We start from the raw sequence: 17,062 nt of genomic DNA on the forward strand, positions 1-17,062 counted from the left end.
CCACAAGGGGCCTTTCCCCCTTGATCACTAATTGAGAAAATGCCTTACAGTTGGATCTCACGGAGGCATTTCCTCAACTGAAGCTCCTTTCTCTGTGATAACTCCAGCTGTGTCAAGTTGACACAAAAATAGCCAGTACACAGACACATGCTTCAAGTGGCTTTGTTGAGAATTTAGAAGCATCACCTTTGTCCCCTGGGGTGGATGCTTTCCTTCATCGTGGGACTGTAAAAGAACCTGACGATTTCTAAGTTTCCAGAGAACAAGATAACTCCTTTACAAGAGAGTATATCAGGAGGGATGGGTTGGTGACAAGGACTGAAACTTCAGGTGTCTGTGTTAGAATCCAGGTTCCCAGGGCTTTGGTTTTGGTTTTTTTTGTTTTGAGAGAATGTCTCACTCTAGCCCAGGCTGGTCCAGAAATCATTATGTAGTCAAGGCTGGCATCAAATTCACCATAATCTTTCTGCCTCAGCCTCACAAGTACTGGGGTCACACCCATGAGCCACTATGTCCAGGATGTTCCTACTTCTACAGTAGAGAGGCAGGCTGCCTCCCCAAATCCCTGCATGCCAGCATCATTTCCAACAGAGCATGGTCACACTCCGCCCTGTGCTCTGTTGATCCCGTAGGCCTCCTTTAGCTTTTGAGAAGGTGGTGGCAGTGCTAGGGCCCAGCTCTCTACCCAGACCTCTGAGCTACTACAGCTCAAAATATCATGCCTGTCCTCACAAGGCTCAGAGGCTCTGAGCCACTGGTGGAGCAATTTTTGTTAATGACCCAATTACTCTCCTGGGCAGGAAGAGCAGGCATCTCCCCACATACAACCAACCATGACTCTCTTTAGTATAAACAGATGCAAAGAGCAGATGTCTCAGAAACTCAACCCATGAAGAAATTGTCACATAGCCCACAAGGAACACTACCATCTTACACCCACATATGTGATTTGCCACATGGCTTGCGCCTCTGAAATTGGCACTTAGACTTTGGTGAGTGTGTTCTAGAGACGGCTCAGGACCAGTCCCACTTTCACTCATATAGGAGACTGCCATATTTCACCAATTACTGTGACACTGCACAGGTTATAATGAGGAAAGCTGTTGACCTCTTTCCCGGGAGCCTTGAGAGACTCCATGCTCCCCACTGGCTCCCGGGGTGCAGGGGCCACAGAGAAGCTTTGACTGTGTTGGGTCCCAAACTGGAAAACATACTAGTGAGTATCTTCAGTTTAAAGAGGAGAGCGGAAGAGAAAACAAAGACTCTATATTAAGTCTGCAGGATGATAAAGTTATAAATTCTGGAAATCAGTCATGCAGGCCTGGGAAATGTTAAAGAGCAGCAATTCTGATAGCGTAAGGGTTTTGAAATAAACTTCTGGTTTTGTTTTTGTTTTTTTAATATTTAAAATATTTGATATTCGAAGATTTAAATGTACTTGTGTGGATATGGTTAGAGAACTTCTCAGACAGAAATATAGACCATTGAGTGCCTTTATTAGAACTTCAAGAGAGCAAGAAGAAAGATTGGAAGGGGAAAAATAAGGCTCAAGAGAAGCAATGAAGAGTATGTTTTGGGGCTGGAGAGATGGCTCAGTGGTTAGGAGCACTGACTGCTCTTCCAGAGGTCCTGAATTCAATTGCTAGCAACCACATGGTAGCTCACAACCATCTGTAAAGGGAACTGATGCCCTCTTCTGGTGTGCTTGAAGACAGTTAGAGTGCACTTATATACATTAAATAAATAAATAATTCTACAAAAGAGGAAAGTATGTTTTGGTGTATGTGTATATGTGTATGTATATGCATTGGTGTATATATGTGTGTGTATATGTTAGTGTGTATGTGTGTGCATGTATGTGTTATGTGTATATATATATATGTGTTGGTGTGTGTATATGTATGTGTATGCATTGGTGTGTATGTGTGCGCATGTACGTGTTGGTGTATGTTTGTGTATGTGTGTGAGTACTCACACATGCATGCACATGTATGTCATAATGACCATGTAGAAGTTAGAAGAAAAGATTTGGGGGTTGGCCCAGGTTGACAATAGATATCTTCCTTTATTTCTCTCCACTCACTCACTGAACATGGAGGTTGCCATTTTCATGAGACTCTCTGCTCCGCACACCCCAGGATCCCCCAGTCTCTACCTCCCAGCACACGCTGGACAGTGCTCAGAGATCCATCCTGGATGTCTAGCAACATGGTAGAGCGAGAGCTTCCCCCCAAGAGCAGGCTGTGTAAGCTGAGTCTGTGACACCGTGGTTCTGTGTGGGATGCATAAGTAGGTGTGTGCTGCTGGGCACAGCAGAATGGCAGATGACATTAGGTCCCTGCTGGCCTGGGCCCAGGCTATATGTAAGTCAGTGGGTGACAGGGGTGATACAATGTCTTCTGGGAGAATGAGGGATGACAGTCCAGGTAGTGGAATGGCACCTGTGGAAGCCTTGGGCAGAGCTGGGCAGGATAGAGGGTAGGATGTGCCACACTGGGTAGTTCTTCTTGGAAGCATAAGTGAGATTCTGGGTGTCCTTGCTGACCAGACAGCTAGGAAGACCCACATGAATGTCACCATGAACATAGACACACAGATTTGGCCCCTCTGTGTCCCCCAGTTGATAAGTTTTGTCTCTGTAAAATGATGTTGGTGTGTGTGTGTGTGTGTGTGTGTGTGTGTGTGAAGTGAGCCCTGACACAAACACACCATTGATCGGTAGTATGAGCCATTGCTGGGCTAATGTCTGTGCCTGCCTGCCTCTGTCGTAGCTGCAGGTGCCCACTGCTTGGGAGAGTGTGGAAAGCAGACTTGGAGGCTTGTCAGTTGCTGATGCAGAGCCTGCAGCTCCAGGAAGCAGGCAGCAGCCCACACGCAGAGGATGAGGAGCAGGTGCATAGCACAGGAGAGGCCGCCCAGACAGCTGCCCTGGCTGTCCCTCAAACACCCCACCCTGAAGAAGAAAAGTCCCCCTTGCAGGTGCTCCAGGAGTGGGACACCCACTCAGCTCTTTCACCACACTGTGCTGCAGGCCCACGGAAAGAGGTTTGTCCTGTGTGTGTGGCTTTGTCGGGGGTTCATCATTTGCAGTTTGGGGATAAGAACAAACAGAACTCCGAGTGTTTCCATAGACCCTCACGAAGTTCTTAAAATGAATATAACTCTTGGGTATGATAACAAAATAGCATATAACTTTTTGAAGCTTAAAATGTAGATAAACAAAAAGAAAAGCTTGGCATATTAGCTTTCTTTTTAACCAGACTTTAGATGCCCCCATTATTCTGAGGAAGTAGATATATTGTTACAGATAGTAACTTACTCAACATATGTTGCTATACAGACCATAAATTATACATCATATATTTTATTGTATCTCTGGAGCCTATAGGTTACAATGTATTATATATGAATTCAAAAATTCCAATGCATGTATACATGCCGTTTTCACCAAAAGCAGATCACGACTAATGTTTGGAGTTCCTGTTTCCATTAAATCAAAGCAAAACAAAGAGCAGAAAGCCCTATTGCTTGGCCTGATGCGTTCTGACAAATGTGCCTTTCTATTAGAACGTGATTTTACTTAATTTATTTTTTACATCAGAGGCTGACCCTGACCAATGGAGAAGGCTCCCTCACCCCTCCCTTTCCCCTTTCTACCCCCTCCTACCCTGCATCCAGAGGGGCTTCCCTGAATGCATGTCCTCCTTCCCTCTGAGGCTTCCAAGTTCCTTGTTGGCTTTCAGGCATTCTCTCAGGTCCTCACTTTGCTAGAGGAGAGGTTGGCTATAGCGGCTGCCAGCTCACAATATCTCTCTTTGACTTTCCAGCCTTGTTCATCTTTGCCAAGACTCAGAAAGATGTGAGGGTGGGCGGGGAGAGCACCCTGGCCAGTCCATGGGCCTCTTGCCCCTGGGTGGGACCAGAGCTGTTATGTTAATAGAACCTATGCCCTGTGCTCAGCTTAACATCTGGTTGCTGTGTCTATGCTGTCTGAGGACTGGCCCTGGTCCTATATTTGAATGCATGTCCCCCATGAGAAGATGAACAGTGTCACTCTGGGTCCCCGGTGCCACCCAGTGCTCTATGTGAAAAGCAGCAGAACTTGCCAAATACTTTAAAGCTTCTCGGGGAGCCAGTGTTGCAGCAGGAAGGCGAACCATGAGCCCGTCCAGGAGCCTGAGGCCAGCAGAACCTCTTTATTTGTTGTTTTGGTTTTTGTTTTTATTTGTTTGTTTGTTTGTTTTTTTGAGACAGGGGTTTCTCTGTATAGCCTTGGCTGTCCTAGAACTCACTCTGTAGACTAGGCTGGCCTTGAACTCATAAATCCACCTCCTCTGCCTCCCAAGTGCTGGGATTAAAGGCGTGTGCCACCACTGCCCAGCCAGCAGAAGCTCTTACGGGTGAGGTGAGGGTATTTTGTTATAACTTTTATTTTAAAGTGTTTGTTGCTGCTCATCTCTGACCATGCCCAATTTATAAATCAAGATCTGTCACAGGTGTGCATAAGAAAATACATAAGAAAAATTATTCTCCTTGGGTTTGATGCTCTCTGTGGTCTCAGGTGTGCACTGAAGTGTCCTGGAACATTGTCCCCATGGAGAAGCTATTGTGAGCACTTAGCATTTAGTGAGACCAGCATCTACAGGACCAGAGAGCAGTCTCATTGCCTGGTAGCTGGGACCAGAGAGCAGTCTCATTGCCTGGTAGCTGGGACCAGAGAGCAGTCTCATTGCCTGGTAGCTGGGACCAGAGAGCGGTCTCATTGCCTGATAGCTGGGACCAGAGAGCGGTCTCATTGCCTGGTAGCTGGGACCAGAGAGCAGTCTCATTGCCTGGTAGCTGGGACCAGGGAGCAGTCTCATTGCCTGGTAGCTGGGACCAGAGAGCAGTCTCATTGCCTGGTTGCCGGGAAGAAGAATCTGGGAGGGAGGGGTGAGAGATGTGTTCTGTCTTCCGGTGTAGTCACCTGACGGTGTGCATGTCTGAATCATGGCTTTCCAGCAAAGAAAAGAATGGATATTATTACACATAACTTTCCAGAAGTGACTAAGAGTTTAAAGCAATGTCTGCCTGCCTAAAATCAGAACTGTACATGAAACAGTGGACTTGGCTCAGGACTCAAGTGCTCAGAGTAAGAGAGGCAGAGCGTGGAGGTCTGAGCCTGGAGTCTCTCTGTTTGGGCTATGTCTCTGCTGCTGGTCGGCCATATTTTCTTATTCACTGAAACAATACCAGTAACAACATGGGCTGAGGATGGATCACTGGGTAAAGTGCTTGCTGTCCAAGTGTGGGGTCCTGAGTTAAATGCCCAGCACCCACATAATAGGCTGGGCATAATAGGCATGCAGGTTTGTAATCCCAGCACTGGGGAGGTGGAGACAGAAGGATCCCTGCGATTTGCTGTACTTGCCTAACTGGTGAGCTTCAGGGCAGTGAGAGACCCTGTTTCACAAAGAAACAAGAACTGACACCTGAATTTGACTCTGGCCTCGATATGTACACACACACACACAAATGGTCTCCCTGTGAACACTCTTCTTATACACATGAACATGCATGCGAGCTCATACACATATACCTACACATACACACTCACACACACACATACACAAATAACAACGGCTATAAAAAAATCAAGAGAGAACAATCAGAACTAACTTTTTAGTTGCATTAATGGCCGTTCCTGTTATTATGGCCAAATGCCTGATAGATTCAGGAGAGGAAAGGACATCTTTGGCTCACTATTTCAGAGGGCTCAGATGGTCAAGGTGAGGTGTGTGTGAGCAGAGCTGCCTGAGCCACCTTAGTTGCAGACTCTGTGCACACGGTAAAGCTGATGCTGATCTCTGTGTCTCTGCCTTTCTGGAGCCCACATCTCAAACAGCTTTTGCTAATCCAGTTTGCTCCCATTATCAGGAGGAGAACCGAGCAGTGAACTAGACTTGTGTCTGAGGAGAGAAAGGTTTACCAAAGGGGACGTCTTGCTTGTGTTTGCTGGAAGGCTTTAGAGCCCTGAGGCTCAGAGGTGTGCCGGTTAGGGGTCCCCTGGTGAAGGCGCTTTTGCCTTCCCTTCTTGCTTCTGGGGGGTGGCTATTGAAGTCCGGGGAATGATGTGTTTATCTTGAGGCAAAATGTTCCTTTGCTTTGCAGCTCCAGGTGTGTTTGGCTTTGCAGGGCTCTGTTGTGCGGGGCCACCCCACACTGGTTTGTTATTGAAGCATGACACCCTAGGGGCAGGCAATTGCTTTTCAATCCAAATCTTCCATGACAAATCGTGGGCTTCTTACAGAGGTCCACGGGGGAAATGGTTTCAAAGCCTCTCCTTGCTTATCTGGCCAGCACAGTGATACGCATTTCGGAGGCACATTGTTCAGGGAGTGAACACCAGCCCTGTGGCTGAAGGTCCCTGCCAGGCTCACTCAAAGCCATTACCTTCATTCTGCAGCCGAGTCGGTAAAGGCAAAACCCTTTGCTCGATGACGCTTTGTTCCAGAGGAAGTCAGCAGCCCAGCTAAGGCATGCGTGTGCACAGATTGTGAGAGCCCTTTCTTTTCTAGCATCCTGGGAGTTCTCTGCCGAGCCTCACGCTGCTGTTGGCCCTGGTTTATAGATGATTGCAACCTTGCACAGAAGCCAGGCAGAAGCTGGGGCAGGGGGTAGGGGACAGGGAACAGCATTCCAGGCTCCTGTAATGAAGGGGCACTGCCCATGCTGTTCTGACCCCAATACCTTTGGGATCCTTTCTTTCCCGACTGTAGCCTGCCTGCCCACGCCAGCTGCTTTCTTGTTCTAATGAGCTTCCCTCCTGCCTAGTTCCCTGGACAGCATGACTCCCTCTGACTTCCCTCTGAGCTGTGTCCTTTCCAAGCCAGAAGCTGCTACCAAGCAAGCTAAAATAAGCCAGAGAGAAGCTAGCGTACCACAGAGGTAGCCCACACTGTGCATTTAGCAACCAGAAAATCGCTACTGCTTTCTACAAGCAAAGAAGCCGGCAGCAAAGACACAGCAGACACCTTAGCTTTGTCTCTTCTGAGGCTGGCGTCCAGAATGTCAGGGGTACCCTTCCCCAGTCACCACAGAATCCTAGCTCACAGAAGACAGGCTGACAAAGGGGGAAAGTGTGACAAATTTATTTAATCAAAGTTTTATGAGACATGGGAGCCTTTAGAAATAGCTCAGGGGAAACTCTGGGGTTGGTTTGTTGTTGTTTGGCTTTTCTTTGTTTGTTTAGGATGTCCTGGTTTGAGGGAGAATGGGCAGTGTTATGGTTTAGACAACAAACATCCCTGTGAAAGTTCATGTGTTAGGGCTTGGACCTTAGCTGGTGGCAATATTTTGAGAATCTGGGGAGATTATAGGAGGTACAACATAACCCTGGGTCAGTGGGAGGGGGTGAGGGTGGCCTTTGGGGACACGCTGTCTCTCACCCCTCCTTGTCTTGCTTTCTACTTCCTGACCATTGTACTTTGCATGTGACATGTTCCCTAAAGGCTCTCTAATTTGAACATTTGGTCCCCGGTGGGTGGCACTGTTTGGAAGGCTGGAACCTTTAGCTGGCAGAGCCTCCTTGAGGAAGTAGGGTCACTGAGGACACACTTTGTGAGTGTTGTATCTGGATCTTACTCCTTGTTCATTCTCTGCTCCCTAATTAGAGGTATGGTGTGACTAACCGACCTCCCACTCCTTCTACCATGTCCTCCTGGCCTATGGGAGCAAGAGGTGCCAACCACCAGCTACACCCCTGTACCAGCAGAGAAAGGGAGCTAGATGTAGGTACCATGCAGTCGTCCTTCTTTGCTTGTTGACTGTGGTTACAATGTGACCACCGAACACAAGCCCCTGGCCTCTGTGACCACCTCATTGGGAAAGACTATATATAGCCTTGACTTGTGGCGTAGAATGGACCCTTTCTCCCTTTAGTTGCTTCTCCCAATCTATTTTTATCACAACAACACACTAGAAACGAAAACACAAGGTAAGAAGATGAATGGCCATCTGTTCCTGCAAATTCCACGGCCATCAAGCCAAGCATCTCTGTGTTGAATCCTCTTATCAATGAGCCCAGACAAACCCTTCATCTCTTTACACTGCGTAGGATGGATGCTGCATGCTTTAGTCACTGTGAGAACAGAGACCAGAAAGTGGGGGAAAGTAGAGACGGAGCCCACAAAGTTGCCCAGAATTCAGACTCCGTAGACCAGCATCAGAGTGCAGATCTAACTTTATCATTTATTACATGAGCTTATATGTAGCCTTTTAGCCAATTAGGGTATGTTTATGTATTCAAGGGCAAATTGGGGTGCAACCTGTGTTGTTTAGCCAAATCTGACTTGCCTGACCGGGAGCCTGTAAGGGAGGCAATCCCCTGTGGAGATGTCTGTGAAGGCAGAGAAGCAGCCACAGCCCTGGCCTCTGGTCCTTTGTGTTGTCTTGCTGGTATGCTGGGAGCCACATCAGATCATGCACTGTGTACAGTGGATCAGTACTCTTCAAGGAGTCACAGGGATTTGTGGCACCCCCATCTCCTCCCCATTTCTTCCTCTACCAGGTTCATCTCCACCCCACCCCACCCCCTACTGGTCAGAGCACTGAAAAGCCACAATACAGAAAATCTACATGGAGAGTCAGCAAGCAGTTCATTGGTGAATGACCTTGGTTCCGTGGCTCTTAAAACTCTGGACCTAGTTTGCTGGATGGATGTGGAAGAGTTTGGAAGTATAGGTTAGGGAAACCAAAAGGAAAACCGAGAGGAAAGGCTGATGCCGGCCCACATTGCTGAATCTCAGATGGGAACAATGTCTGTGTTAGGAAGTCTACATTCCTGTTACTTTCTGGGAAACCGTTTGTCTGAGCCCAACAGCTAAACGGAACCCTTTCTCTCTCCAGTTAATTATAACAAGGATTTTGGCCACAGCAGCGAGAGCTTATGGTGCAGGCAGGTGCAGAGGACTGTGCTTGGACCCCAGAGAGGACCTAAGGGTAGCAGCGAGCAGGAGTGTATCACTGCCGTCTGCTCAGAGTCCTCTTGAGCCATCTCTGTTGCGTCCCTTCCCCTGTGTGGGACTCCGTCCACCCGAGACAAGCCCCTCGAGTCTTCTTTTTCAGACTGTGCAAACACAGACATCCACTTGTTAATCATTCAGTGTAGCAAGTGGATCAAAGTCTTCCGAGGGGTCTCCCGGGTGGCTTTTGAGGGCCCCTTCTTGCACGTGCCTTACCTACAAGCTATCATCCAGTTTCCAGTTGTGGCATCTTTAAAGTGGACAGAACGCTTAAGAGACACTTGCAAAGCAGCCTCCAGGGTCCAGCTCCTCTCTGCCTCTCTCCGATATTGTTGTATCTTTCCAAGGCTTTCCGTTAAAAGAAATGTGCATATTAACTTTTCTTTTTACAGTAACATTGCACTGCTTTGTATGGTACATATCTAAATAATATAATTAGGATTTTAAGTACAATTGGCATAAATAGGTTTAGAAACCATTCAACCAATCAGAATTCGAGCTCTCTGCCCTCTAGCCTGGCCTTGGACCCTGAGTGTAATGGAAGGAGCAGGTGGGTAAGGGAGGGCTTTCCTCTAGCCAGTGAGAGGCTCCTTCCTGCTGGTCCTTTTCTGTTAATTAATGTCCCTGCCTGCTGCCAGCCTCCTTCACCTGCCCCAGGGAAGGAAGCTGGCTCCTCTGATCTGCCTGCTTCCTGTACTTTTGGAAAAATGTGGAATCACTCTCTGTGCTCCAGGGCCCAGGGTTGGGGCATCTGCACTTCCTCCATTAATTAACCATAGCTCAGTGCATCTGAGAAAACAGACCTCAGGGCTCCTGGAGTCTTCCACCATGGAGACTCTTTGTCATTTGCTGGCAAAGGCTGAGGGATAAACAGGCAGCAGGGTGGTCACAGTCACCCCAGGGTGGCAAGGACACCCTCACACACTAGCAACGCAGGTTCCACTAACAAATGCACACTGTTGTCCTTTGGCAGCTGAGAGACTCCCCACCCCTGCAGGGCATCCCATTTCTAGAAATGGAATAACACTCTATTCTTCATCATACCTAGGCCACATCTAATTCCTCAACAGGACCAGGGCAGTTAAAGACAGGGCCTTCCTGTTTCCCAGAAGCTAGTTGTGAGCCAGGACTAACTATCCAGGCTAGAACAGGCAAGAGGCTGGCTGTGTAGAGCAGACATTTGTCATACATATATACATATGTACATATACACACATACACACATTTGTCTTGCTCTCCCTTCCTTCCCAATTAATAGTTTGATGCTATTCTGTCTGTCTATACTGGGCATCTGTTTTTCCATCTACCAGTACTTCCCCCATTTGTGCATTTATGGGGACCCTATTCATAACAAATCAGGCCTCATCTCTCTGACACAAGTCGGAAGATCCTGACAAGGTAGAGCTACAGTATAAGAAAGGAAAATGGCCCTTACTCTGCTCCATCCGGGGCATACCGAAGTGCCTCATGAGGGGCAGGCTCTGCCAGCCTAAGTGCCGTCATCTCCAGGCAAGCTGCAGGTACCATGGCTACAGAACAAAGTGGTGCTGGTTAGGATGGCAACGATGAGACTCCAGGAAAGGTTCACCTTTGAAAAGGTGGCTCTCAGGGTCTCATTGTCACACAGGTTTGTTTGTGCTATACTCTAAAACTTAGAGCACACATGGGTTACAGGTGGCACTTGGTCCTCCTCTCCTAGGTCTGCCTTACTCCACCAGTCGGAATCCTTAGCCCCAGATGTCTTGGAGCTTATTCCCATGGAGGAGTCCCCAGCTGTGGTCTGTCTGCACTTTCTTCTTTTAGAAAAAATGTTATAAAAGATTTATTTTTATTTGTATGTCTGTGTGTGCCACACACATGGGGGTATCCACAGAAGGCAGAAGAATGTGTCAGATCCCCTGGAGCTGGGCTTGTGGGTGATTGTGAACTGCCTGATGGGAGTGCCCAGCTCATTCGAGTTCCCTGGAAGAACTATGAGCGCTCTTAACCTCTGAGCTATCTCTCCAGCTCCTCTCTGTACTTCCTTATTCAAAGGAGTCCTGGTGGTGTGCTGTCACTGCTTCCAGACCCTGAATCTTCCTGGAGGGAAACTGTTCAGGCACTGTCTGATGCTGTAGATCTCATTTGCTGACTGGCTTTCCTCAGAAGGTCCTATTGGAATCTGGTCTGCTCAAGTTTGGTTTTGTGCAATTTTAATTTGTGTGTGTGTATGTTTGTGTGTGTATATGTGTATATATCTATATATACATATATATGTATTGTGTGTTTATCATGTGTGTATTGTGTAGGTACTTATGAGTGTATATGTGTATGTATGTATATGTGTATATATGTGTATATATTTGTGCATATATGTATATGTGTGTATGTGTATATGTGTATGTATGTATATGTGTATATATGTGTATATATTTGTGCATATATGTATATGTGTGTATGTGCATATGTGTGTGCATGTATATGTGTATATGTGCATGTATATATATGTATGTATATGTGTATGCATGTATGTATTTATGTATATGCATATGTGTATATGTATTTGTATGCATATATGTGTACATGTGTGTGCATGTATGTATATGTATACATGTGTGTGCATGTATATATATGTGTGTGTATATGCATATGTGTATATGTGTTTATATGCATATGTGTATACATGTATATATATATATATATATATGCATATGTATGTGTCTGTGTGTGTGTGTGTGTGTTTGTATGTATAGGTATCTGTGCAGAGGCTAGACATAAACTTTGGGTGTTATTCCTCAGGTACCGTATATCTTGTTTTTTGAGAGAAGAGGATTAGCCTGGAATTGACCATGAAGGCTAGACTGGTTGGTCAGTGAACCCTGGGGGACCTCTGTGTCTCAGCCTCTCCAGTGCACACCAGCACACCAGATCTTTTACATGGGTCCTCCTGCTTGTGCTGCAGGCACTTTACCCACTGAGCTCCATCCTGGCCCTTGGTTTGCTCAACATTGATGCCCAAGCCCGGCGTGTTGAAGGGAAGCAGCCCAAACCCTCCTGAGTAATTCTGCCACACAAAAGGCAGTTTCCCAGGTCCTTCATGTACACTGGGTGGTGGGGGGGTGGGGAGGCCTGTTTTCCCTGTGCAGTCAGGCTCTTTCCCCTGCTATGAGAGGTTTTGGTTCTGTTTTTTGGTTCTGTTGAACACTAAACAAAACCAAACGCATTTGTCATAAACTTGCATCTCAAAAGCCTTCTCTGAATGAGTGCAGGGTCCTTGAAGACAACTAGCGTCTTGCTCAGACCTAAAGAGGTCTGAATGATTCAGATGCCTTCAGCCCCTACAGACATCTGGATGCTTTTAAAAGAGAAGCCCACCCACTCAGGGTGTGACCATACAATGTGGAATTTAGATGACTGTTTCTACTCTCCAGTATAATAAAGATGCACCCTTGGAGTCCTAATGTGTGCCTCTCTGCTTAATGGAATTTACACAGTGACTGTAGCTCTCAGCATGGGTGTGGAAAGTGAAGCTTATCACAGAACCTATTTCAAATAGATGCGAGAGAGACTCTTCCTGTGCCGGACGGACGGGCATTTGTCGGAGGGAATGATTCTTTACGAACACTGTATTTTTGAAGGAAAGATACAGACCATAGAGCATCCCTGGAATGCATTTGCAAAGAAACTATTCTGGAAAACAGCCCAGAGCCCGTGACTGCAACAGGAAGCAAGGAAAGGCGTTAGCACATCCACTAAGCTCCGGCACGGTGGTAGTCGCGTCTGGTTTACCTCAAGCTGTAGGAGAGATAATGAGACCTAGCAACAGAGCAGACATCCTGGGGCTCAAATCGAATTTTGGATTATAAGCATGTGTGTGTGGTGTGTGTGTGTGTGTGTGTGTGTGTGTGTGTGTGTTGCAGGGTTTTGGATAGTGTCATAGACTGGCAACTCCTAAATGCAGATGGCTTGCCAGCTACTAGAAAAGTCTACTCAGTTACCTGTCTCACCCTGACTGTAGAAATGAGATTTGTGTGTGTGTAAAGGTGGTGGGCTATTACAGAAACTTTATTATATGGCTGAGGAATAGAGGGGCTTGTGTGAGCTGGCTGAGTTATGGCAGGGGACAGTAAACAAGATGACAGCTCAGGCAGATTGCATTCTTGCCCACCAATCAACACACACACACACACACACACACACACACACACACACACACATGACCAGCAGCAGCAGCAGCAGCAGCAGCAGCAGCAGCAGCAGCAGCAGCAGCAGCAGAGGTTGCCAGTGGCTTGGGAATCCAGGCTGTATGACTTCCTGTCTGAACATAAACCCTTCAAATCCTTGTGATGGTTGGCCTGTTACTTAGTTACAAGATTTTCCTTGTTCGGTTGGTTGACTCCAGTGTCTCATCCTGCCTCTTCCCTTAGACTGGCTTTTGAGAACAATTTGAGAAATTAGTTATTTAATTACTCTCAATCCGTGTATATGGCCCAAGGGGCAGCCTGTCTGCTTGAGTTTGCAGGGGAGGGGGGTCTCCACTGACAGTGACATTTCTGAAACCAGAGCTCACCCCACCTAGCAATGACTTTCAGTGAGCTTCCCAAAGTGTCACATATTCAGAATGACAATAGTTCACAGGACTTTCTCTTGCTGTAGTTCCAGCCTGATACTGTTAACAAATGTTCACCCAAACACCCATAATTATGTATTCCCTGACATATGAACCCCAGTTCAAAACTTCTAAGTGTTGGTGTTTCCCAAATGTTCTATCCAAGGTTCTAACCATCCTTATGGGAGATGAAGCAGTGTGCAAAAGCCCTCAGGGATGTGGGGCATGGAGTGAGTGACGTCCCCACTGTGCATATGGGTGGACATCTTGCCAGCCACTGGATCTGGGTCTGTGGTTTAGAAAGATGTTGTCATGAGATTGTTCTGCTCATCAAAGGGAGTCGTGCTTTCTGTTTTAAACCAGGCTCCTTGGTCTGGGAGAGCAGGACAGAAATGCAACATTGGCTCTCTTTCCACACAGCTGAAAGGGTTTATCCCGGGCATTCGAGCCTGCAGGGTTGACCATGAGGTGACTGGCAAATGATGCTTGAAATGTTGTTGGATCATTTGGAGGGACTGCCTGAAAGGTTGTTACAGAGCATCTTCTGAGGCCAATAAAAGGTGGTGTGTGTGTGTGTGTGCGTGCATAAGTATATGCATGTATGTATGCATATGTCACATGATGCTATCTAGGTATACAGGAAAAGGGATCTTCCGATTAAAGAACTACAAGGAAGGAAAGAAGCCATCACTGGCATCTCAGAAAAGCTAACACACAGTACTGGAGAAATTGGAGTTCTTAAGTCTCATTAAAAAAAAAATAAGAGCAGACACAAACAGGTTTGGGAACAGAGAATGCACTCAAATAATGAAAGCTTACAGATAATTTGTTAGTGTTTAAAAGAAAAACCCCAGGGCAGGTACGCTGTAATATTGTGGTGAGGAGAATGGAGACGAGAATCAAGTATGGGCATGGTGTGGTTGGCCACAAGTCAGGCAGAAGGACTTTAGGGAAAGAGACGGAAGCCTAAAGCATTAGTTGGGGAATTTTAAAGCATATGTCGACCCTGGCCTGCAACCACAAGGAAAAGACAGAGGAAAGGCAAAATATCTTGGCTCAGAAAGGCCTGCAGGCCCAGTGGAACCTCAAGGGTGCTGAAGTAGGGGACAGGAATTCTAGGGAGAAAAAAGTCTGTCATCTCAAGGTGAACCCATCTTCCACAGGGTAGACCCCGCCCAGACTCCTAAAGTGAGGTGAGCCCACCTTCCATGGGGTGGACATTAGCCAGGTCCTTGACCTGCCCCACAGGATTAACCCAAAGTGGAAACAAGGACCTGTCCCCACCTGCAGACAGACATGTTGCGAGGTTTTCGAGGACCCACCTGAAGTAAGCTTAAATGTAGCACAGGGACTTCTATGTAGTTAAAGCGTATGGCCTTTAGTTGGGGAAGGCTCACAGCTCGCTTCTAATTCATCCTAACTCTTCTGGCCTGTGTCCCTGCATGTGGCCTGTGTCCCTGCACGTGGCCTGTGTCCCTGCTCATGGCCTGTGTCCCTGCACGTGGCCTGTGTCCCTGTTCCTGGCCTGTGTCCCTGCACATAGCCTGTGTCCCTGCTCCTGGCCTGTGTCCCTGCTCATGGCCTGTGTCCCTGCACATGGCCAGCTCTTTATCTCCCTGCTCCACTCTGCTCTCCTGTTTCTGCTTCTTCCTTGTCTCCTTCGATTCTTGGCTTCTGCTTTGTATCCCTCTTGCATCTGTAGCTGCCCAGATATTCCATCCCATACTTTCTGCCCCAGCTATTGGCTTTATTGTAACCAATCAGCAGTGAGACCATGCCTGGTCCATCTCTTTGGTTGCCTAAGGCATTGAAAGCTGCCAACCTTCGTCTTCTGGACAGGTGTGGAAGCACAAGCATTTCCACAGAAAAATCCCGGTGATGAGCCATACAAGTGACAGTACCAGAATCCTGTCAGAACCCAGCTCTCTGCTGGCACAGAATTAACAATTGAAAATACAGAGAAAATACGATGTAAGGAAAGTCACCTCAACATTGAGACAGATCCCATTTTCAACACCTATATGCATGTATGTGTCCATGTGCACATATGTATGTTCATAAAATGCTGTTTTGGTCATTTAAGGCTAGCAGCTATCCCAGAGGCATGGGGATCACCCTAGCAGGTTATTCTGGGCTCAGACATGGGCAGGCATTTGGTATTTGGACTTTCTGGCTCTGCTCACTAGCTTGAGAGCACTGTCTGGCTAGTACAGTCTAAGACCCAGCAAAGCTTCTTCAAGACTTTCTGCATTTGCTTCTATTCTCTTGCCGTCGCCAAGTGCCTAAGGCTGAACCCTTTATAAAGAAGAGAGGTATATTTGGTTCACAGTGAGTCTAAAAGTGCAGGGTTGGGCAGCCAGCCCCATTGTGTGTCCTCTGGTGAGGGGTCATGTAGCTCTATTACCACAGTAAGTGGTATTACATCACGCAGAACAAATCATGTGGTGGTACAGGAAGCCAGAGACTCTCAGGCTTGCTCTTTTATAGCAGTCTTCCAACAGTAGAGTAAGATGGGACACTGGCATTAATCCCTTCTAAGGGCAGCACCTGGCAGTCTAGTTATTTACCTGCCATACTGGGGACCAAGTATGGTCTCACCTAGTACTGCCATACTGGAGACTAAGTATGGTCTCACCTAGTACTGTCATACTGGGGACTAAGTCTTTCCCACAAGGGCCTTACAGGAGTAAAACAAATCTAACCTTATTACCTGGGAGAAGAGCTCAACCAGCATTGACTGGAGGCTGCCTTTAAAGGACACAGTAGGGTCAGCTTCTGGGGCTGCGGTGATGTCAGGATGCTGGTCTGTTGCAGCCTGGTGAGGGAAGAGAGACAGCAGATCCTTGGAGTTTGTGTGGACAGGGCTTCCTGATCACAAGGGTTTAAGAACAAGGGTGTGAGCCAACCCAGGAGGGGAAGAGCTGGGCTGTGAGGCTGTTCATTGTCTGTGGATTCTTGTTCATCTGACCCACGGGGAAAACCAGCCACCCCTCTGGGTAAATGACAGTTGGGGTATCTACAAAAATAAAAAAAAAAAATAACTATTTGAATTGCTGAAAAGATTGCTCGAGGGGCAAATTATAGGAGGGCTTATAGGACCCTTTTCAAAGACGCTTTGATATACATAACCCACACTAAATTATCCTCAGAACTGCGGAGCCTGAGAAAGTCCAACTCAGCCAAGAATTCTGAGGGGGGTTGTTGTTATAATTTTTAATTATCAAGTATCAATCATATAGATTTTCTTTATGACTGATACATTACAGACACTGCTAGGGTGCTGGGCCCGCTTCTGGACCATGTGAACTTTGGCCTTGGAGGGAGTGCCCCGCCCCCTCCCTTCCTAGGAGCTGAACCCCTTAGAAACTCAGAGTGAGCTCTGTATTACCCTGAGGTGGAATAGGAGAGACCAGTCTTGGTGCCCAGATTGTTTGATTCTTTGAGACATTTTCCTTACTGATAAGAAGAAACA

General features: G+C 47.1%; 1 protein-coding gene across 1 annotated transcript in view; it reads left to right on the top strand.

Annotated features, from left to right (window-relative positions):
• The window catches only part of Disc1 (DISC1 scaffold protein), a 211,809-nt gene that overhangs the window by 180,215 nt on the left and 14,532 nt on the right, over window positions 1-17,062 (top strand). The window contains exon 11 of the mRNA XM_021170050.2: window positions 2,772-3,045. Within this exon, the coding sequence (XP_021025709.1) occupies window positions 2,772-3,045 (274 nt within the window). The remainder of the gene's footprint in view (window positions 1-2,771; window positions 3,046-17,062) is intronic.

Source organism: Mus caroli, chromosome 8 (assembly GCF_900094665.2).
Source record: "Mus caroli chromosome 8, CAROLI_EIJ_v1.1, whole genome shotgun sequence".
NCBI lineage: Eukaryota > Metazoa > Chordata > Mammalia > Rodentia > Muridae > Mus > Mus caroli.